A 25904-nucleotide genomic window follows, 5' to 3' on the forward strand; every position below is an offset into this window, starting at 1 on the left:
CACACCTTACAACAACCAGCATAATACACATGCACATACATGTCAAGCAGAGTGCCTCTTTGGTCCTCTTCAAAAGCAACCTTGACGATTGGATGGGAGAAAGGAAATTCACCCCGGGGATCACGTCAGTCGCCCTGCTAGACAGGGGACCAGGGAAGTAAATAGTGTGGGAAGAAATAGCCAGGGAATTGTTATGGCTAGGCTTGTATAGGCCCTAAGGCTGATAGCCTAGTACCAACCTATGAACCTATGAACATATGTAATGTCAATGGAGGCAAGGATCTCATACACAGGCACATCAGTCATTGAGACTGTTAGCAGCACAGCACACTTCACAACATCCAGCATAATACACAAGCACATATGTAATGTCATTGGAGGCAAGGATCCCACACAGGCAGGTCAGTCATGAATACTGTCAGCAGCGCAACACACACCACACACCACACCTCACAACATCCAGCATAATACACATGCACATATGTAATGTCATTGGAGGCAAGGATCTCACACACAGGCACGTCAGTCATCGAAACTATCAGCAGCACAGCACACACCACGCCTCACAACATCCAACATAATATGCAAGCACATATGTAATGTCAATGTAGGCAAGGATCTCACACACAGGCAGGTCAGTCAACGAGACTGTCAGCAACACAGCACACACCACACCTCACAACAACCAGCATAATACACATGCACAAATGTAATGTCAATGGAGGCAAGGATCTCATACGCAGGCACGTCAGTCATTGAGATGGTTAGAAGCACAGCACACTTCACAATATCCAGCATAATACACATGCACATATGTAATGTCATTGGAGACAAGGTCCCACACAGGCAGGTCAGTCATGAATACTATCAGCAGCGCACCACACACCACACCTCACAACATCCAGCATAATACAAATGCACATATGTAATGTCATTAGAGGAATGGAACTCACAAACAGGCAGATCAGTCATAGAGATAGTCAGCAACACAGCACACACCACACCTCACAACATCCAATATAATACACATGCACATATGTAATATCATTGGAGGCAAGTATCTCACAAACAGGCAGGTCAGTAATTGAGACTGTCATCAGTGCACCACACACCACTCCTCACAACATCCAGCATAATACACATGCACATATGTAATGTCATTGAAGGCAAGGATCCCATACACAGGCAGGTCAGTCATCGAGATGGTTAGCAGCACAGCACACACCACACCTCACTACATCCAGCATAACACATATGCACATATGTAATGTCATTAGAAGCAAGGATTCCACAAACAGGCAGGTAAGTCTTTGAGACTCTCAGCAGCACACTAACCCTCACAATGTCCAGCATAATACACATGCACATATTAAATGTCAATAGAGGCAAGGATCTCACACACAAGCAGATCAGTCATTGAGACTGTCTGCAGCACAACACACAACACACCTCACAACATCTAGCATAATACACATGCACATATGTAATGTCAATGCAGGCAAGCATCTCATACACAGGCAGGTCAATCATAGAGACTGACAGCAGCACAGCACACACCACACCTCACAATGTCCACCATAATACACATGCACTTATGTAATATCAATGGAGACAAGGATCTTTAAGACTGTCAGCAGCACAGCACTCACCAAACCATCCAGCATAATACACAAGCACATATGTAATGTCAGTGGAGGCAAGGATACCACACACAGGCAGGTCAGTCAATGAGACTGTCAGCAGCACAGCACACACAACACCTCACAATATCCAGGATAATACACATGCATATATGTAATGTCAAAGGAGGCAAGGATCTCACACACAGGCAGGTCAGTCATGAAGATTATCAGCAGCACAGCACACACCACACCTCACAATATCCAGCATAATACACATGCACATATGTAATGTCAATGAAGGCAAGGATCCCACACACAGGCAGGTCAATCATTGAGACTGTCAGCAGCACAGCACACACCACACCTCACAACATCTAGCATAATACACATGCACATATGTAACGTCATTGGAGGTAGGGATCTCACACACAGGCAGGTCAGTCATCGAGACTGTCAGCAGCACAGCACACACCACACCTCACTACATCCAGCATAACACACATGCACATATGTAATGTCATTGGAAGCAAGGATCCCACAAACAGCAGATCAGTCATTAAGACTGTCAGCAGCCGAGCACACACCACACACCACACCGCACAGCATCCAGCATAATACACATGCACATATGTAATGTCAATGGAGGCAAGGATCTCACACACAGGCAGGTCAGTCATGAAGACTATCAGCAGCATACCACACAACACACCTCACTACATCCAGCATAATACACATGCACATATGTAATTTCAATGGAGGCAAGAATCTCACAAACAGCAGATCAGTCATTAAGACTGTCAGCAGCCGAGCACACACCACACACCACACCGCACAGCATCCAGCATAATACACATGCACATATGTAATTTCAATAGAGGCAAGGATCTCACACACAGGCAGGTCAGTCATGAAGACTATCAGCAGCACAGCACACACCTCACCTCACAATATCAAGCATAATACACATGCACGTATGTAATGTAATTGAAAGAAAGGAACTCACACACAGGCAGGTCAGTCATCGAGACTGTCAGCAACACACCACACACCACACCTCACAAAATCCAGCATAATACGCATGCACATATGTAATGTCAGTGGAAGCAAGGATCCCACACACAGGCAGGTCAGTCATTGAGACTGTCAGCAGCACACCACACACCACATCTCACAACATCCAGCATAATACACAAGCACATATGTAATGTCAATGTAGGCAAGGATTTCACACACAGGCAGGTCAGTCATCGAGACTGTCAGCAGCACAGCACACACCACACCTCACAACATTCAGCATAATACACATGCACATATGTAATGTTAATGGTGGCAAGGATCCCACACACAGGTAGGTCAGTCATTGAGACTGTCAGCAGCACAGCACACACCACACCTTAGAACATCCAGCATATACACATGCACATATGTAATGTCAATGGAGGCAAGGATCTCACACACAGGCAGGTCAGTCATTAAGACTATCAGCAGCACAGCACACACCACACCTCACAACATCCAGCATAATACAAATGCCCATATGTAATGTCACTGGAGGCATGGATCTCACACACAGGCAGGTCAGTCATAGAAACTGTAAGCAGCACACCATACACCACACACCACACCTCACAACATCCAGCATAAAACACATGCACATATGTAATATCAATGGAGGCAAGGTTCCCACACACAGGCAGGTCAATCATTGAGACTGTCAGCAGCACACCACACACCACATCTTACAACATCCAGCATAAATCACATGCACATATGTAACGTCAATAGAGGCAATGATCTCACACACAGGTAGGTCAGTCAACGAGACCACACCTCACAACATCCAGCATAATACACATGCACATATGTAATGTCATTGGAGGTAGTGATCTCACACACAGGCAGGTCAGTCATCGAGACTGTCAGCAGCACAGCACACCCACACATCACAACATCCAGCATAACACACATGCACATATGTAATGTCATTGGAAGCAAGGATCTCACACACAGGCAGGTCAGTCATCAAGACTATCACCAGCGCACAACACACCGCACCTCACAACATCCAGCATAATACACATGCACATATATAATGTCAACGGAGGCAGGGATCTCACACACAGGCACTTCAGTCATCGAGACTCAACAACACAGCACACAACACACCTCACAAAATCCAGTATAATACACATGCACATATGTAATGTCATTGGTGGCAAGGATCTCACACACAGGCAGGTCAGTCATAGAGACTGACAGCAACACAGCACACACCACAGCTCACAGTATCCAGCATAATACACATGCACATAAGAAATGTCAATGGAGGCAAGGATCCCAACACACAGGTAGGTCAGTCATTGAGACTATCAGCAGCACAGCACACACCACACCTTAGAACATCCAGCATCTACACATGCACATATGTAATGTAAATGAATCCAAAGATCTCACACACTGGCAGGTCAGTCATCAAGACTGTCTGCAAAACACCACACCTCACAACATCCAGCATAATACACATGCACATATGTAATATCATATGGAGTCAAGGATCTCACACACAGGCAGGTCAGTCATTGAGACCGTCAACAGCGCACCACACACTGCACCTCACAACATCCAGCATAATACACATGCACATATGTAATGTAATTTGAAGCAAGGTTCTCACACAAAGGCAGGTCAGGCATTGAGACTGTCAGCAGCACACCACACCTCACAACATCCAGCATAATACACATGCACATATGTAATGTCAGTGGAGTCAAGGATGTCACACACAGGCAGGTCAGTCATTGAGACTGTCAGCAGCACACCACACACCACACCTCACAACATCCAGCATAATACACATGCACATATGTAATGTCATTGGAGCCAAGCATCTCACACACAAGCAGGTCAGTCTTTGAGACTGTCAGCAGAACACCACACCTCACAAAATCCAGCATAATACACATGCACATGTGTAATGTCAATGGAGGCAAGGATCTCACACACAGGCAGGTTAGTCACCAAGACTGTCAGCAACACATCACACCTCACAACTTCCAGCATAATACACATCCCCATATTTAATGTAAATGGAGGCAAGGATCTCACACACAGGCAGGTCAGTCATTGAGACTGTCAGCAGCTCACCACACACCACACCAAACACAATCCAGCATAATACACATCCACATATTTAATGTCAATGAAGGCAAGGATCTCATACACATGCAGGCCAGTCATTGAGACTGTCTGCAGCACAGCGCACACCACACCTCACAACTTCCAGCATAATACGCATGCCCATATGTAATGTCAATGGAGGCAAGCATCATACACACAGGCAGGTCAGTTTTTGAAACTGTCAGCAACACAGCACACACCACACCTCACAACATCCAGCATAATACACATGCATATATGTAATGTCAATGGAAGCAAGAATCTCACACACACAGACAGGTTAGTCACCGAGACTGTCAGCAGCACACCACACCTCACAACGACTAGCATAATACACATGCTCTTATGTTATGTCATTGGAGAAAAGGATCCCACACAAAGGCAGGTCAGTCATTGAGACTGTCAGCAGCATAGCACACACCACACACCACACCTCATAACATCCAACATAATACACATGCAGATATGTAATGTCAGTGGAGGCAAGGATCCCACAGACAGGCATTTCAGTCAATGAGACTGTCATCATCACAGCACACACCACACAGTCCGCAACATCCTGCATAATACACATGCACATATGTAATGTAATTGGAGGAAAGGATCTCATACACAGGCAGGTCAGTCAACAAAACTGTCAGCAGCACACTACACACTACACCTCACAACATCCAGCATAATACACAAGCACATATGTAATGTAAATGAATCCAAGGATCTCACACACTGGCAGGTCAGTCATCAAGACTGTCTGCAAAACACCACACCTCACAACATCCAGCATAATACACATGCACATATGTAATATCATATGGAGTCAAGGATCTCACACACAGGCAGGTCAGTCATTGAGACCGTCAGCAGTGCACCACACACCGCACCTCACAACATCCAGCATAATACACATGCACATATGTAATGTCATTTGAAGCAAGGTTCTCACACAAAGGCAGGTCAGTCATTGAGACTGTCAGCAGCACACCACACCTCACAACATCCAGCATAATACACGTGCACATATGTAATGTCAGTGGAGGCAAGGATCTCACACACAGGCAGGTCAGTCATCAAGACTGTCAGCAGCACACCACACCTCACATCATCCAGCGTAATACACATGCACATATGTACTGCCACTGGAGGCAAGGATCCCACGCAGGCAGGTCAGTCATGAAGACTGTCAGCAGTGCACCACACACCACACCTCACAACATCCAGCATAATACACATGCACATATGTAATGTCATTGGAGGCAAGCATCTCACACACAGGCAGGTCAGTCATTGAGACTGTCAGCAGCACACTACACCTCAAAAAATCCAGCATAATACACATGCACATGTGTAATGTTAATGGAGGCAAGGATCTCACACACAGGCAGGTCAGTCACCAAGACTATCAGCAACACATCACACCTCACAACTTCCAGCATAATACACATCCCCATATTTAATGTAAATGGAGGCAAGGATCTCACACACAGGCAGGTCAGTCATTGAGACTGTCAGCAGCTCACCACACACCACACCAAACAAAATCCAGCATAATACACATCCAATATTTAATGTCAATGGAGGCAAGGATCTCGCACACAGGCAGGCCAGTCATTGAGGCTGTCTGCAGCACAGCGCACACCACACCTCACAACATCCAGCATAATACTCATGCACATATGTAATGTCAATGGAGGCAAGCATCATACACACAGGCAGGTCAGTTTTTGAAACTGTCAGCAACATAGCACACACCACACCTCACAACATCCAGCATAATACACATGCACATATGTAATGTCAATGGAGGTAAGGATCTCGAACACAGGCAGGTCAGTCATTGAGACTGTCAGCAGCACAACACACCTCACAACATCCAAAAAATAATACATATTCACAATTCCAATGTCAGTAGAGGCAAGGATCTCAAACACAGGCAAGTCAGTTATCCAGACTGTCAGCAGCAGAATACACAACATAGCTCACAACATCCAGCATATTACACATGCACATATGTAATGTCATTAGAGGCAAGAATCCCACACACAGGCAGGTCAGTCATAGAGACTGAGAGCAGCACAGCACACATCACACCTCACTACATCCAGCATAATACACATGCACATATGTAATGTCATTGGAAGCAAGGATTCCACACACAGGCAGGTCAGACTTCGAGACTGTCAGCAGCACACCAATCCTCACAATGTCCAGCATAATACACATGCTCATATGTAATGTCATTGGAGGCAAGGATCTCACACACAGGCAGGTCAGTCATTGAGACTGTCAGCAGTACACCACACACCACACCTCCCAACACCCAGCATAATACACATGCATGTATGCATCGTCAATGGAGGCAAGGATCTCACACAGAGGCAGGTCAGTGACTGAGACTGTCAGCAGCACAGCACACACCACACCTCACTACATCCAGCATAATACACATGCCCATATGTAATATCAAAGGAGGCAAAGCATAATACACATGCACATATGTAATGTCAATGGAGGCAAAGATTTCACACATAGGCAGGTCAGTCATCGAGACTGTCAGTAGTACAGCACACATCACACAGCTCACAACATCCAGGATAATACACATGCATATATGTAATGTCAATGGAGGCAAGGGTCTCACACACAGGCAGGTCACTCATGAAACTATCAGCAGAACAGCAGACACACACCTCACAAAATCCAACATAATACACATGCACATACACAATGTCAGTGGAGGCAAGAATCTCACACACAGGCAGGTCAGTCATCGAGACTGTCAGCAGCACAGCACACACACCTCACAAAATCTAGCATAATATGCATGCACATATGTAATGTCAATGGAGGCAAGTATCTCACACACAGGCAGGTCAGTCATCAAGAAAGTCAGCAACACAGCACACACCACACCTCACAACATCCAGCATAATACACATGCACATATATAATGTCAATGGAGGCAAGTATCTCATACACAGGCAGGTCAGCCATCGACACTGTCAGCAGCACAGCACACAGCACAGCTCAAAACATCCCACATAATACACATGCACATATTGAATGTCATTGGAGGCAAGGATCTAACACACAGGCAGGTCAATCATCAAAACTGTCTGCAGCACATCACACACCACACCTCAGAACATCCAGCAAAATACATATGCACATATGTAATGCCATTGGAGGCAAGTGTCTCACACACAGGCAGGTCAGTCATTGAGACGTCAGCAGCGCACCACACACCACATCTAACAACATCCAGCATTATACTCATGCACATATGTAATGCCAATGGAAGCAAAGATCTCAAACACAGGCAGGTCAGTCTTCGAGACTGTCAGCAGCACACTACACACCATGCCTCACAACATGCAGCATAATACACATGCACATATCTAATGTCAATGGAGGCAAGGATCTCACACACAGTCAGGTCAGTCTTCGAGACTGTCAACAGGACAGCACACACCACACCTCACAACATCCAGCAGAATACACATGCAAATATGTAATGTCAGTGGAAGCAAGGATCTCGTACATAGGCAGGTCAGTCATCGGGACTCCACCTCACAACATCCAGCATAATACACATGCACATATGTAATGTCAATGGAAGCAAAGATCTCACACACAGGCTGGTCAATCAACGACAGTGTCATCTGCGCACCACACTCCACACACCATGTCTCACAACGTCCAGCATAATACACATGCACATATGTAATGCCAATGGAAGCAAGGATCTCACACACATGCAGGTCAGTCATAGAGACTGTCAGCAGCTCTGCACATACCACACTTCACAACATCCATCATAATACACAAACACATATGTAATGTCAATGGAGGTAAGGATCTCATACACAGGCAGATCAGTCATCGAGAATGTCAGCAGCACACCACACATCACAACATCCAGCATAATACACATGCACTTATGTAATATCATTGGAGGAAAAGATCCCACACACAGGCAGGTCAGTCACTGAGACTGTCAGCAGCACAGCACACACCACACCTCACAACATTCAGCATAATACACATGCACATATGTAATGTCAGTGGAGGCAAGGATCTCACACACAGGTAGGTCAGTCATCGAGACTGTTAGCAGCACAGCACACTCGACACCTCACAACATCCAGCATAATACACATGCACATACGTAATGTCAGTGGAGGCAAGGATCTCACACACAGGCAGGTTATTCATCGAGACTGTCAGCAGCACAGCACACACCACACAGCTCACAACATCCAGCATAATACACAAGCACATATGTAATGTCAATGGAGGCAAGGATCTCACACACAGGCAGGTCAGTCATCGAGACTGTCAGCAGCAGAATACACACCACACCTCACAACATCCAGCATATTACACATGCACATATGTAATGTCATTGGAGGCAAGAATCTCACACACAGGCAGGTCAGTCATAGAGAATGAGAGCTGCACAGCACACACCACACCTCACTACATCCAGCATAATACACATGCACATATGTAATGTCATTGGAAGCAAGGATTCCACACACAGGCAGGTCAGCCTTTGAGACTGTCAGCAGCACACCAAACCTCACAATGTCCAGCATAATACACATGTTCATATGTAATGTCAGTGGAGGCAAGGATCTCACACACAGGCAGGTCAGTCATCGAGACTGTCAGCAGCAGAATACACACCACACCTCACAACATCCAGCATATTACACATGCACATATGTAATGTAATTGGAGGCAAGGATCTCGCACACAGGCAGGTCAGTCATTGAGACTGTCAGCAGCACACCACACACCAAATCTCCCAACACCCAGCATAATACACATGCATGTATGTAACGTCAATGGAGGCAAGGATCTCACAAAGAGGCAGATCAGTCACTGAGGCTGTCAGCAGCACAGCACACACCACACCTCACTACATCCAGCATAATACACATGCCCATATGTAATGTCAAAGGAGGCAAGGATCCCACACACAGGCAGGTCAGTCATTGACACTGTCAGCAGCATAGCACCCACCACACCTCACAACATCCAGCATAATACACATGCACATGTGTAATGTCAATGGAGGCAAAGATTTCACACACAGGCAGGGCAGTCATCGAGACTGTCAGTAGTACAGCACACACCACACAGCTCACAACATCCAGGATAATACACATGCATATATGTAATGTCAATGGAGGCAAGGATCTCACACACAGGCAGGTCAGTCATGAAGACTATCAGCAGAACAGCAGACACCACACCTCACAAAATCCAACATAATACACATGCACATACACAATGTCAGTGGAGGCAAGGATCTCACACACAGGCAGGTCAGTCATTGAGACGTCAGCAGCGCACCACACACCACACACCACATCTCACAACATCCAGCATTATACTCATGCATATATGTAATGCCAATGGAAGCAAAGATCTCACACACAGGCAGGTCAGTCATCGAGACTGTCAGCAGCACACTACACACCATGCCTCACAACATGCAGCATAATACACATGCACATATCTAATGTCAATGGAGATAAGGATCTTATATACAAGCAGATCAGTCATCAAGAATGTCAGCAGCACAACACACCTCACAACATCCAGCATAATACACATGCACTTATGTAATATCATTGGAGGAAAATATCCCACACACATGCAGGTCAGTCACTGAGACTGTCAGCAGCACAGCACACACCACACCTCACAACATTCAGCATAATACACATGCACATATGTAATGTCAGTGGAGGCAAGGATCTCACACACAGGCAGGTCAGTCATCGAGACTGTTAGCAACACAGCACACTCCACACCTCACAACATCTAGCATAATACACATACGTAATGTCAGTGGAGGCAAGGATCTCACACACAGGCAGGTTATTCATCGAGACTGCCAGCAGCACAGCACACACCACACAGCTCTCAACATCCAGCATAAGACACAAGCACATATGTAATGTCAATGGAGGCAAGGATCTCACACACAGGCAGGTCAGTCATAGAGACTGTCAGCAGCACACCACACACCACACCTCACATCTAGCATAATATACATGCACATATGTGACATTATTGGAGGCAAGTATCTCACACACATGTAAGTCAGTCATTAAGATTGTCAGCAGCACAGCACACACCACACCTCAACCCATCCAGCATAATACCCATGCACATATGTAATATCATTGGAGGCAAGGATCTCACACTCAGGCAGGTCAGTCTTCGAGACTGCCAGCAACACACCACACCAAACACCACACCTCATAACATGCAGCATAATGCACGTGCACATATGAAATGTCAATGGAGGCAAAGATCTCACGCAAAGGCAGGGCAGTCATCGAGACTGTTAGCAGCACACCACACCTCACCACATCCAGCATAATACGCATGCACATATGTAATGTGATTGGAGGCAAGGATACCACACACAGGCAGGTCAGTCATTGAGACTGTCAGCAGCACACCACACACCACACCTCACAACATCCAGCCTAATACAGATGCATATATTTAATATCATTGTAGGCAAGGATCTCACACACAGGCAGGTCAGTCATCAAAACTATCAGCAGCACAGCACACACCACAACTCACAACATCCAGCATAATTTGCAAGCATATATCGAATGTCAATGTAGGCCAGGATCTCACACACACAGGCAGGTCAGTCATCGAGACTGTCAGCAACACAGCACATACCACACCTCACAACATCCAGCATAATACACATGCACATATGGAATGTCAATGGAGGCAAGGATCTCATAAGCAGGCAGGTCAGTCATTGAGACTGTCAGCAACACACCACATCTCACAACATCCAGCATAATACACATGCACATATGTCGTGTCAATGGAGTCAAGGATCTCACGCACAGGCAAGTACATCATCAAGACTGTTAGCAGCACACCACATGCCACACCTCACAAAATCCAACATAATACATATGCACGTATGTAATGTCAAAGGAGGCATGGATCTCACACACAGGCAGGTCAGTCATTGAGGCAGTCAGCAGCACAGCACACACCACACCTCACAACATCGAGCATAATACACATGCACATATATAATGTCAGTCGAGGCAAGATCTCACATACAAGCAGGTCAGTCATCAAGACTGTTAGCAGCACAGCACACCTCACAATATCCAGCATAATACACATGGACATATGTAATGTCATTGGAGGCAAGGATGCCACACAGGTAGGTCAGTCATGAAGACTGTCAGCAGGTCACCACACACCACACCTCACAACATCAAGCATAATACACATGCACATATATAATATAATTGGAGGCAAGGATCTCATACAAAGGCACATCAGTCATTGAGACTGTCAGGTGCACACCACAAACTACACCTCACAACATCCAGCATAATACGCAAGCACATATGAAATGTCAATGTAGTTAAGGGTCTCATACACAGGCAGATCAGTCATAGAGACTGTTAGCAGCACAGCACACCTCACAAAATCCAGCATAATACACAAGCACATATGTAATGCCATTGGAGGCAAGGATCCCACACAGGCAGGTCAGTCATGAAGACGGTCAGCAGCATAACACACACCACACACCACACCTCACAACATCCAGCATAATAGACATGCACATGTGTAATTTCATTGGAGGCAAGGATCTCACACACAGGCACGTCAGTCATCGAGACTGTCAGCAGCACAGTACACTCCATACCTCACAACATCCAGCATAATATGCAAGCACATATGTAATGTCAATGTAGGTAAGGATCTCACACACAGGCAGGTCAGTCATAGAGACTGTCAGCAATACAGCACACACCACACATCACAACATCCAGCATAATACACATGCACATATGTAATGTCAGTGTAGGCAAGGATCTCATACACAGACAGGTCAGTCATTGAGACTGTTAGCAGCACAGCACACCTCACAACATCCACCATAGTACACATGCACATATGTAATGTCATTGGAGGCAAGGTCCCACACAAGCAGGTCAGTCATGAAGACTATCAGCAGCACACCACACACCACACCTTGCAACATCCAGCATAATACACATGCACATATGTAATGTCATTGGAGGAAAGGAAAGCACAAACAGGCAGGTCAGTCATCTAGTTAGTCAGCAACACACTGCACACCACAACACACAACATCAAATATAATACACATGCACATATGTAATGTAATTGGAGGCAAGTATCTCACACACAGGCAGGTCAGTAATTGAAACTGTCTGCAGTGCACCACACACCACACCTCACAACATCCAGCATAATACAAATGCACAAATGAAATGTCAGTGGAAGCAATGATCCCACACACAAGCAGGTCAGTCATCGAGACTGTCAGCAGCAGAATACACACCACACCTCACAACATCCAGAATAATACACATGCACATATGTAATGTCATTGGAGGCAAGGATCCCACACACAGGCAGGTAAGTCTTCAAGACCCTCAGCAGCACACTAAACCTCACAATGTCCAGCATAATACACATGCACCTAAGTAATGTCAATGGAGGCAAGGATCTCACACACAGGCAGGTCAGTCATTGGGACTGTCTGCAGCACAACACACACCGCACCTCACAACATCTAGCATAATACACATGCACATATGTAATGTCAATGCAGGCAAGAATCTCACACACAGGCAGGTCAATCATAGAGACTGACAGCAGCACAGCACACACCACACCTCACAATGTCCAGCATAATACACTTGCACTTATGTAATGTCAATGGAGGCAAGGATCTTTAAGACTGTCAGCAGCACAGCACACACCACACCATCCATCATAATACACAAGCACATATGCAATGTCAATGGAGGCAAGGATCTCACACACAGGCAGGTCAGTCATTGAGACTGTCAGCAGCACAGCACACACCACACCTCACAACATCCAGGATAATACACATGCATATATGTAATGTCAAAGGAGGCAAGGATCTCACATAGGCAGGTCAGTCATGAAGACTATCAGCAGCACAGCACACACCACACCTCACAATATCCAGCATAATACACATGCACATATGCAATGTCAGTGGAGGCAAGTATCCCACACATAGGCAGGTCAATCATTGAGACTGTCAGCAGCACAGCACACACCACACCTCACAACATCTAGCATAATACCCATGCACAAATGTAACGTCAATGGAGGCAAGGATCCCACAAACAGGTAGGTCAGTCATTGAGACCACACCTCACAACATCCAGCATAATACACATGCACATATGTAATGTCATTGGAGGCAAGGATTTCATACACAGGCAGGTCACTCATCGAGACTATCAGCAGCACACCACACAACACACCTCACAACATCCATCATAATACACATGCACATATGTAATTTCAATGGAGGCAAGGATCACACAAACAGGCAGGTCAGTCATTGAGACTGTCAGCAGCCCAGCACACACCACACACCACTCCTCACAACATCCAGCATAATACACATGCACATATGTAATGCCAATGGAGGCAAGGATCTCACACAGAGGCAGGTCAGTCATGAAGATTATCAGCAGCACAGCGCACACCACACCACACAATATCAAGCATAATACACATGCACATATGTAATGTAATTTGAGGAAAGGAGCACACACACAGGCAGGTCAGTCATTGAGACTGTCAGCAACACACCACACACCACACCTCACAACATCCAGCATAATACACATGCACATATGTAATGTCATTCGAAGCAAGGATCTCACACACAGGCAGGTCAGTCATTGAGACTGTCAGCAGCACAGCACACACCACACACCACACCTCACAACATCCAGATTAATACACATGCACATATGTAATGTCAATGGCGGCAAGTATATCACATACAGGCAGGTCAGTCATCGAGACTGTCAGCAGCACAGCACACCACACCTCACAACATCCAGCACAATACACATGCACATATGTAATGTCATTGGAAGCAAGGATCTCACACACAAGCAAGTCAGTCAATGAGACTGACAGCAGCACAGCACACACCACACCTTACATCATCCAGCATAATACACATGCCCGTATGTAATGTCAATTGAGGCAAGGATCTCACACACAGGCAGGTCAGTCATCGAGACTGTCAGCAGCACAGCACACACCACACCTCACAACATCCAGCATAATACACATGCATGTATGTATTGTCAATGGAGGCAAGGATCTCACACACAGGCAGGTCAGTCATTGAGACTGTCAGCAGCACAGCACACACTACACCTCACAACATCCAACATAATACACATGCACATATGTAATGTCATTGGAGGCAAGGATTCCACACACAGGCAGGTCAGTCATCAAGACTGTCAGCAGCACAGCACACAGCGCACCTGACGACATCCAGCATAATACGCAGAATCCTTCATTGCAGAGGTTCTAAAGATCAACTCATCTGAGCCTTAGAGGCCTCAGCAACATAACACAGCACAAAGTGCCCTCAGCAACACTCTAGACCTACAAAACCCACCTCCACACATAGTGCAAGAAAAATCAAGGGCAGGGAAGCTGAGCCCGTAAGCCAGGCATCCACCCAACCAAACATTTTAGACACTGATGACACCACTGAAAGATATGCAGATGTACCTTTATTAGGCTGAGCAAAGAAAGAGTTATGTTCAGTTATTTGTCAGGTGCCAGGATCCACCAGATCACACATGCACTCAAGTTTTTGATTAGCAGGAACAGGTTTGACTTTTTCATATTACATGTGGACATCACTGACCAACACATACAGGTATAACGCATTCATAGTACATGTAGGGTCAGTGACTTGCAATCTACCTGCTTATATGAATCGAGACATGATAGTGCTCCCAGACTCTTAGTCCCAGGCAAGTACAAGCTTAACACTGAACATAATGTTACAAAGTGAGGAAAAAATAATTAACTTTAATAACTGGCTTCGTTTCTGGTATCATTCCAAATGGTGTCCAATATTTGTCAGAGTGGGAGGATATGTATGTCAGATCTTGTTGCTTCACCAGGGATAGCTTGCACCTATCCCCTCTAGAATTTTGAATATTGGAAAAGGCTTTTTCCCCCCACTATAGTGCCTTTTCTAGGCAATACTAGCTGGGTAAACTGACCAAGATAATCTAACAAGAAAAAGGAAATATGAAGGTTGTGTTAATCAGTGTTAGGGGCCTAAACAAGAAACTCCACTCCCTACAAGCTCTCCTCACCCTAGAGGATGTAGACATCTGTGTGGTTTCTGGGGCATGGTTTAAAGCAGCACAGTACTCTGGATTTCTAGGGCTATAACGTGCTCATAAATCAAACAAAGGCAAGAGTACTATCCAACATAGAAGCACACACCACATACTATCCAGCATAGAAGCATACACCACATACTGTCCAGCATAGAAAGGCACGGCACATACTATCCAGCATAGAACCACACACCACATACTATCCAGCATAGAAGCACACACCACATACTATCCAGCATAGAGGCGCACACCACATACTATCCAGCATAGAAGTGCACACCACATATTATCCAGCATAGAAGCACCCACCACTTACTATCCAGCATAGAAGTGCACACTGCATAATATCCAGCATAGAAGCTCACACCACATACTATCCAGCATAGAAGCACACAGCACATACTATCTAGCATAGAAGCGCACACCATATACTATCCAGCATAGAAGCGCACACCCCATACTATCCAGCATAGAAGTGCACACCACATACTATCCAGCATAGAAGCGCACACCACATACTATTCAGCATAGAAGCGCACACCATATACTATCCAGCATAGAAGCACACACCATATACTATCCAGTACAGAAGCACACACCACATACTATCCAGTATAGAAGCACACACCATATACTATCCAGCATAGAAGCACACACCACAATTCTCAAATACATTGTGCTGAAATTGGCTTATCTGTGAGATTATGGACCAAAAATAAATTCAGTTGCACTGCATTTGAGTACTGTAGTGTGTACTTTTTTGCTGTATATTGTTTTTACATTAATTATAATATGAACAATAAAAGGAAGATCAAAACTAAGAAGACTAATTCCCAAAATGATAGAACTGTCATTGTTACATTAAAGAAATAACTCCTGCTTAGTTAAATCCACCAAAGCCATGTTTGATGAGAAGGCAGCCACCCAAGCTAAAGATAATCACAGGACTTTTTTAGCTATGTTTGAAATCTCAAGAGCATAATACAGCAATGCACTGAGCTGATTGTAAATTACTTCAGCTAACCTACTGGCTGATAAATAGCTCAAACATTAACCCTCTCTCCACCCTGTCCATTCCACAAGGAATAACTACAACTGCCCACCAAGCTATCACACAAGGCCAAGTCCTAAAAGCGCTTTCAAAAACTTAAAATACTTCATTAATGGGTCCTGAAAATATCCTTGGATTTGCATACTGAACAGCATGAAGCATGATTTAATCAGTCCCCTAAAAATACTTTTCAGTCCCAGCCTCAATACAGGCTTTGTTCCAAGCAAGTGGAAAGCAGCAACAGTCACCCCCCGCCCCTGCACAAGGTAGAACCCTCCACTGATCAGGGTAATTACAGGCCCATAAGTCTAACCAGCCTCATTTTAAAGCCATGGAAAAGACTATCATGGTATTAATCAATAAAGATAAAGAAAACCTCCAGACACTGTATCTATCTTGCTTCAGCTTCACAGAAGACAGGTCATGATTACTCAACCTGGTGGACTGCTTTGAAAGAGTCACCAGTGCAATGGATAAAGGTAAAATAGTGCTCATTTCCTATCTCGACCTGGCAAAGGCCTTTGTCAGTCCCCACTCAGGCATAGCAGAAAAGTTAAACAAACTGGGGATTAACCCTTATATTACTTAATAGATTGCCAACTGGCACATGGATAGAATGCAGGAGATTAAAATAAGGAAAGCTACCTCCACAGTCACCAGTGGAATCCCCTAGGGTTCTGTGCTGGGACCTCTCATATTTGGCATCTACTTCTCTGAAGTTAAAACCAATATTAATGGCTGACTACAGCTGGGTACAGTTACAGAATCCCAAAAAGACATGGCCATCCTGCAGGAAGGCTTTATCCTGATCAAACAACTGATTCTGGAATCATGGACTAAATGCATCAAATTGCATTACCATATCCTTTGGGAAGTTAGCTACCCGAGGGAAGTGCCATATTAATAATATGCCCCTAAGAGATGATCCAGTCACATGGGATTTGAGAACTTATGTACACAGTAACCTAACTTAAGTTTCCTGGACTGAGAGCTTCTAATTGTTTCAGAATTGCTGATGTGTAGTAGGTTTATCAGTGCTGGGTCAGAGAATGCCCTTTATGTCAGACACAGGTCACCTCTTACCAGTCCTGTCAGAGATGACCCATCATTCAGGATATGAGAGCTTAGATGGAATGCAACCTAACATTCAACCAATGTGTGAACTCTGTGGTGAGAAAATCCTTCTCTATTGTGTAGCTTATTAATAAAGGGATTGGTTCTAGGCTCAGGGATGTCACTGTTCCACTCTGTTCAGCCCTCAAAAAGTCACTCATTGTGTATAATGCCCCTTTTTGCATGTATCTGTGTAAACACATACAACATAAGGAATATCTGCAGCGATGCCTTATAATGATACTTGGCTTAAACAATTTGTCTTGCATGGATTGTCTCAAAGCCCTGACACTGCACTCAGTCTCTTACAGACTGCTAAGATGTGTCTGGCATAAAAGGCATCTTCTGAACCAACACTAATGAACTTGCTACACATCAGCAACTCATATGGAATTAGAAATGCTCAGTGCAAGGATCTAAACTTCCTCTGCAACATCAACAGGACAGTTTGGAGAGACAGGTATATCTGGAAAATAATACTACTGTTCTGGAACAGACTCCCCATCCATGTAAATCAAAGCTTTTCCCTGTCCATATTCAAGTGAAACTTGCATCTACAGATGGAAGTAGGCAATTTTCCCCAATGCTACCTCCTGCACTACTAAGGGGCAGGGGCAGCTACTAAAGTATATACACTACACTTAATGCCCTTCTAACTATCAGTGGTGTCAATGCAGTTATTATCATGAGTGGTAATATAAATTTAGTCCATGAAGGGGTAAAGTTAATCTAAACACCAAATGGGTTGGGAAATGTGTCTAGATGTAAAATGGCCTACTAGCGCAATTAGTCTTGTACAAACCTATGTTCCTATGAACTAATGTGGGATAAATCTTTTCTGGCATCAGAAACATGTAGGTTAGATTCAGATACTCTGCATATTTCTTTTTGGCTTTTACTACTTGCATTGCATTATCCATTCATCATTTTCTGATAACCAGCTTTTTACTTTACAGTGTCATGTGGAAGCTGGAGTGATTTCTTATACTGAGTGGTTGGAAGGCATTGAAGCTCTTTATAGAAAGGAAGAAGTTTATCACAGAATGCGTTGAGTTATGGGTGTGTGTGCCTGTGTGTGTGTGTGTGTGTGTGTGTGTGTGTGTGTGTGTGTGTGTGTGTGTGTGTGTGTGTGTGTGTGTGTGTGTGTGTGTGTGTGGGTGGGTGTGTGGGTGTGTGTGTGTGTGTGTGGGGGGTGGATATGTGTGTGTGTGTGTGTGTGTGTGGGGGGTGTATGCGCGCACATGTGTGCATGTGTTTCACTGTTTATTGTAAATAGGACACTGAAAAAAACTGTCACCCTGTCCATCTTCCTGTCAAATAAAATAAAAAGATAAAACAAGCTGTTGCTGTGTTCATTTACAATGCCGTGAAAATCTATTCTTTTCTAATGCTGTTTTTCTCCACAGATATTAATGAGTGTTTGATTTATGGCATTTGTTCTCAACATTGTCAAAATCTAAAAGGGAGTTATGAGTGCTTATGTGCCAGAGGATACAAGAAGGTTGGAGATGGTGCAGAATGTGAAGCAGAGGGTAAGGCAGTGCAACTTTTTCTACATTATGCAAATCTGTTTTTTCTCCTATTAGTGAGTACTGTAAATTAAAAATCATAGGACAGCATGTTTATTGGCAGATGCAAATTGACTGTTATGATATGTTTTTGTTACCCATATTAATGATGTTTTTATTTGTGTGTTTGTTTATTTGTACTTGTTGATTTGTTTACCAGAGGGTAGGGTGCTAATCCTCAATGCCCAATTTTAGGGCCAATCCAGGTTGCTAAAATACAACTACTATGGCTACATATCAAAATCAAGGTAAAATATGAAAAGTAACATGTAAGTGTCATTTCATATACAATTAGATAAATGACAAATCGTAAGTAGAGAAAAATGTACTATAGTGACAGTGAAAAAGAGATGGTGAAGTAGAAAAAAAAAAGGGGGAGAAACTGAAGAAAGAGAGAAGGAGGTAAGAGTAGAGAGAGAGAGTGATAAAGGAAATAAAAAAAGGAGTAATTTGGTGAGGTGGTGAATGCATATATGCATATAATGCCCGAACGATAGTAGTGTCTCAAAGTTACAGAATACAGCACTAGGCATCATTTGGAAATTCACTGAGTTAAGTTATGTGGACTTATTTAAGACATTTGTACTGGCTCTTTTTTTTAAGTTATACTTCCAATTGTAGTCAAAATTCCACTTAGGTGGGTCGATTATTTAAGGTAAGAAGAAGAGCCTGCCATAGTGCAGACACTAGAAGTGAAAAACTGTGGTTAGTGCACTGCAGTTTAGTTGTTGGTATTTCAGGTGATGGCCTTCAAAGGGTTTGTTTCCTGAGGATTATAGCTATGAGTTTAGCTGAGCGAAGTGAGACAGTGTCTTGGTGAAGGAACTTAAAGATCAGGGATCCATGTAGAAGGTTATCTTATTCTAGTATAGGTAGCATGTTATCCTTTTGAATTGAGAGGTAAAGATGTTCATTTTTATAGGAGTTGATTGTAAGTTATAGTTGTCCTCTGTTACTGGATAACCGCATAAAGTCATCTTTGGCAAATATTAAAATGAATTCATCAGCTGGGCCTGATGGTCTGAATGGATATTTCTTGTGAGGAATAGAATAGCACATCTCTTCCAAAAAAACTCTGTCTGAAGGCTTTGTACCTGAGAACTTGAAGTAAAAAACAATTACCGAACCAACACGGCTAGGCAAAAACTCTATTTATTGAACATAAAAAAAAGTGATAAAAGTGAGTGTGATTGCGATAACACTATCGCTTCTTCAGACTAATAAACAAGTAGAAAGACATGAGTTTAAAAAGAAAGCAAGACCAATCAGCTATCATACGCATATCTAATAAATTAACTAAAAGGTACACGCACACAAGCAATGCAACAATTGTTATAAATACAAGGGAAACAGTACAAATCAAATCTTAGTTTCAAATCTTTGTTTAAAAATAGCTTTAATGTTTAAGCTGGCATGCTTTCAAGAATGGTTTAAGGCTAGAGATGCCATTTAAACCAGGAAGTTTCTCTGCATTCAACAGCAAGATCCATTTCTGTTCAGCCCTTTCTGTTTTATTAGATGTATCACCCCCTCTAATACTAACGTCTAAAACCTGAAGTACAAAGAACTTAAAAGTATGTTCTGAGCCATGTAAACCAATGTGTTGTGCTAAGACATTTGTATCTTTCTGGTTTCTAATATCCCTATAGTGTTTGAGAAACCTGTCCTTCAGGGGTCTGTTAGTTTTGCATATATAGAAGGCATGACAGACCTGGCAGCTTGCAAAATAAACAATATTTGGAGTTCTGCAGTCAGCATAAAAATCAAGTTTGATTTTAAAATTAACGTGAGTATGTATGTAGGGTGAGCCTGTAAGTATATACTTACAGGCTGAACAAGATCTACAGGAAAAAGTCCCATACCTGGTAGACTGAGACCCTTTGATACAGAGTTGCGATTTATAGCACAAATGTTTCTTCAAGGACTTATTATTTTCAAATGCAAAATGTGGTGTGCTGTCTATAGTCCCTTTCAATTCATCTGTTGTGTGTAGGACATTCCAGTTCTGTTTAATGACCTCACAATATCTATTGATGTCACTAGAGTAAGGTAGAGAGACTGTAAAAGTATCTCTCACAGCTACAGTTGCTTGTGGAGCATCAGATTCATAGGTTCATAGGTTCATACTAGGCTATCTGCCCTAGGGCATTTATAAGCCTAGCCAGAATGTGTTTGGCTTTCGCCACCCATTTTAAATTAATTTTGCTATGCCCTTTTTCGAGGTTAGTATACTGTGCCTCTATCTAACAGTGACACAGAAGTGATACCCTGGGTAAACCTACGATCTCCCATCCACTCATCAAGATTCCTCTTGAAGAGAGTCAATGAGGGACTTTGCCTAACCTGGACTGGGATTTTATTCCAGAGTGAAGGGAGCCTCCGGGTTATGAATCTGTCCCTCCAGCATGTCCTATTTATTTCAGTGCTGAGGTTCAAGTCTCTCGAGCACGTAACTTGATGGGATTTGGATTTTCTGAGGTGCAGCATATCCATTAATTCCGGGTTGGACATGGCTTTATACGTCAGGCACAGATCGCCTCTGAGCAGGTGGTATGCCACTGAGTAGAGCTGGAGTTTCTTTAACCGGGCAGCATATGGCATCTGTCTGAGCCCTTTGATCCTCTTGGTGAGGTACTTTTGGGGTCTTTCCAGTTGCTGCAAGTGTCTGGTAAGGTACATCACAAAAGGGGCATTGTACTCAATTATGGGCCTGACGAGGGATGAGTAAAGAGGCACAATGACCTCCCCTGATCTAGATGTGAATCCCTTCATGATTAGGTGGGCTATATAAAATGTTTTTCTAACCACTTTGGCCACATGGTTGCCAAATGAGAGATAGCTATCAACTTGGGTCCCCAGGTCCCTAATTACTTCTTCTGTACTTAATGGATTACCACCTATGTGGTAATTTGTGGGCACTTTGTTTTTGCCAAAGGGGATGACTATACACTTTTTGTCATTTAGCTTGAGGCCATGGCTCTGGCACCAGTTGTCTGTTTCTATGAGGCCCTTTTGGAGGATGCTTGTGTCAGCTGGAGAGTCGATTATGGCGCCCAGTTTTCAATCATCTGCGAACTTAGTCAGCCACAGTCCTTCCATGTTGGCCTGTACCTCCGAGAAATATATACCGAACAAGGGAGGTCCCAGGACTGAGCCTTGTGGGACGCCACTTGTAACTGGTTTGGAGTCTGACATGGCTCCAGCAATTCTAACCATGTGGGTTCTGTCCTTGTGCCAGTTTGCAACCCATCTAGTGACATAGGGGTTTATATTTAAGCTGGTGAGCTTATATATAATGCCCGAGTGGCTTTTGCGAGGTCCAGGTAGGCTGTGTGGACCACCTTCCCCTCATAAATGGTCTTGGTGACTGTTTCAAAGAAATCGACCAGGTTTAAGAGGCAGGATCTGCCCTTAACAAAGCCAAACTGGGTAGGATCCAGTATCTGTAGGTCCCCAATATCTTTATTTATGAGGTCCATGATGATCCTTTCCATAGCTTTGCAGACCAAGCTAGTCAGGCTTATGGGGCGATAGTTTCCAGGATCCGTTGAGGCACCACCTTTGTGGAGAGGGACCACTGTTGCTGTACGCCACTCTTTGGGTACATATCCTGTATTAAGGCTGAGATTGAACAGTAGTTTTATGTTTGGGTTTAGCTCTTCTTGGAGTTCATGTAGGACGCAGCCTGGGACACCGTCTGGTCCCATTGATGCTGTGTTTTTTGCTTTGGAGAGGGCGGCTCTTACCTGAGCGTCTGAGATGTCAGGGGGGCAGCACTCTGCTGGGTTTGATATTTGCCCTTTTGGCGAGGAGGGGGGGGGTTTGCGCTGAACCTATCAGCTAGGATGTTGGCAATGTCTGTGGGTTTGGTGTATTTTTTGTCATTTTGGACTAATTCTGAGCATATCTGGGAATTCCCACCCAGGTTTCTAACATAACTAAAGAAAGCCTTGTGATTATCCTTAGTGTCCTGTGCAATTTTTCTCTCTAAGCTGGCCTTAGACGATTTTATGAGTGCCTGTAGTTTTTTGCTAATACTGATCAGAGATGCCTTCCCTTTTTGGGATTTTGCTCTATCATGTAGTAGCTTCCTCCTTCTGTTGTATAGTTTGTTTATGGCTGGGGACCGCCAGACAGGACGTCTGCCTTTGGAGGATTGGGTCTTGGTTTTATTTGGGATTGCATGATCCATGCATTCCTGAAGGTGTTCATAGAATGCATTTATAAAGGATTATGCGGTCTGGGCAGTATTTTCCACAGGCCCGGGGGCTTTGAAGGATTCTACCTCAGTTTTGAGGAGTGTGAAATTTGCTTTAGAGAAGTTTTTCACTGTGGTTTTCTGGACAGGGGGTGGGGTGGGGATGTGAATATCCAGTGAGATTAGTTTATGGTCTGATCTTACCAGTGAGGGATACACTTCTGGTCTGGAGCATAGAGTCCCCATGTTGGTGATGATCAGGTCCAGTGTGTTTTCCCTTCTTGTGAGAGTGGTAACAAGTTGTTCCATAGCATTTAAGTTTATAAATTCTAGGAACCTTTTGGCTAGGGTGTTGGAGCTAGAATAATGCTCCCAGTCTATGTTTGGGTAGTTGAAGTCGCCCAATATAATGGTGCTTGGAGAGATCTTCATATTTTCCAGTGTTCTCAGGAAGGCCGAATGGGGTTCCTGGGTTTGGGAGGGTGGTCTGTAGCAGGCTATAAACTGGAAGGCAGTTTTACCCACTGTTAGTTGCACATGGATAGTCTCTGATGCTTCGTGCTGTGCCACCAACCTGGAGGTGTGGGTATCTTTGACGAATATTGATACTCCCCCTCCTTTTGTGGTATGGTCCACATTTTGCAGCCGAAAAGCATGGTATGAGGTATAACCTGGTAGTGCTGGGGTGCTCTTGGGAGCCTTGAACCAGGTTTCTGTTACTGCACAGATATCGATGTTCTCCATGCTAAGGAGAGTTTCGAGTGCGTGCATCTTGAGGTTTAGACTTCTGACGTTGAGTAGTATTACTCTTAGTTTCTTATCCCTTGTGATACCTATGGAGGTGGGTTTGTCTTTTGAGCCTTGCCTAAAAAAGACACTTTGGGGGTAGCAAGAGCCTTTGCCAATATTTTGCCAAAATACGCTCTACATATCCCTTCCCTTTCTTCCCATGCAACATTAATTTGAGAGTCAATCTCTGCCGCTTTGTAGCCTCTGTCTAAAAAGTCACACTTGAGAGAGTCAAGTGCTAAACCCAACTGTTATCATTGTGCAATCTCATTACTCTATAAATCTGCCCTTTTAGAACATTCCGGGTGACATGCTTGGGAGGCATGCTATTTTTGTGCAGGAAGTTATTCTTTCTAGTGGGTTTTCTGTAGACACTAGTACTTATATTATTAAGGCCTCCTTTATTGATCTTAACATCTAAGAACTCCACTTCTACAGCAGAATATTTACAGGTAAATGTTAAGAAACCAGTAGTGTCATGCAAGTAGTTGATAAACTCATTCAACTGTTCTGATGAGCCAAGCCAAAGTAAAAACATATCATCCACAAAACGTACATACCAGGCTATGTTCCTTTTGTAAGCATTGTTATGTAACAGACAGGATTTCTCTGATTGTACTAATGCAAGGTTGGTGTAACTATTGGCACAGGCTGTGCCCATAGCCACGCCAACCTTCTGTAAGAAGAACTCATTCTCAAACACAAAAATATTATTCTCAAGTACAAGCTCAAGTAATGTACGGAACAAATTCACTTTCTCATTAGTAAAACAACTCCTGGCATTCAAAAAAGCTCTGACATTCTCTGCTGAGGAGAAAAACAAAGAAAATTCAAACCACCCCTGATGGCTGCCTTTATGATGACCCCTAGCAACAAAAAAACAAAGGCCTGTAATACACTTGCCATTCAAAAAAAGTCCAAAACAAGCAAAGAAAAATGACAAAGTTATGTCAAAACATTTATTGTAAAATACAATGAAACACAGTCATTGAGAGAGGACATGCAGGTGGTTGGTGTGACAGAGCAAGATGCAGAGGACAGGAATAAATGGAAACAGTTGATCTGCTGTGGTGACTCCTAATGAGAGCAGCCAAAAGAAGAAGAAGAAGACTATTCCTATGCAAATATTTATTT

At 43.9% G+C, this 25904-nt stretch overlaps 1 protein-coding gene across 1 annotated transcript in view; it reads left to right on the forward strand.

Annotated features, from left to right (window-relative positions):
- Positions 1-25904, forward strand: part of LOC122788060 (low-density lipoprotein receptor-related protein 2-like) — a 1238079-nt gene that overhangs the window by 1002110 nt on the left and 210065 nt on the right. The window contains exon 66 of the mRNA XM_044054982.1: positions 19622-19747. Within this exon, the coding sequence (XP_043910917.1) occupies positions 19622-19747 (126 nt within the window). The remainder of the gene's footprint in view (positions 1-19621; positions 19748-25904) is intronic.

The sequence above is a fragment of the Protopterus annectens genome, chromosome 13.part0 (genome assembly GCF_019279795.1).
Source record: "Protopterus annectens isolate FY-2018-M chromosome 13.part0, PAN1.0, whole genome shotgun sequence".
Lineage (NCBI taxonomy): Eukaryota > Metazoa > Chordata > Ceratodontiformes > Protopteridae > Protopterus > Protopterus annectens.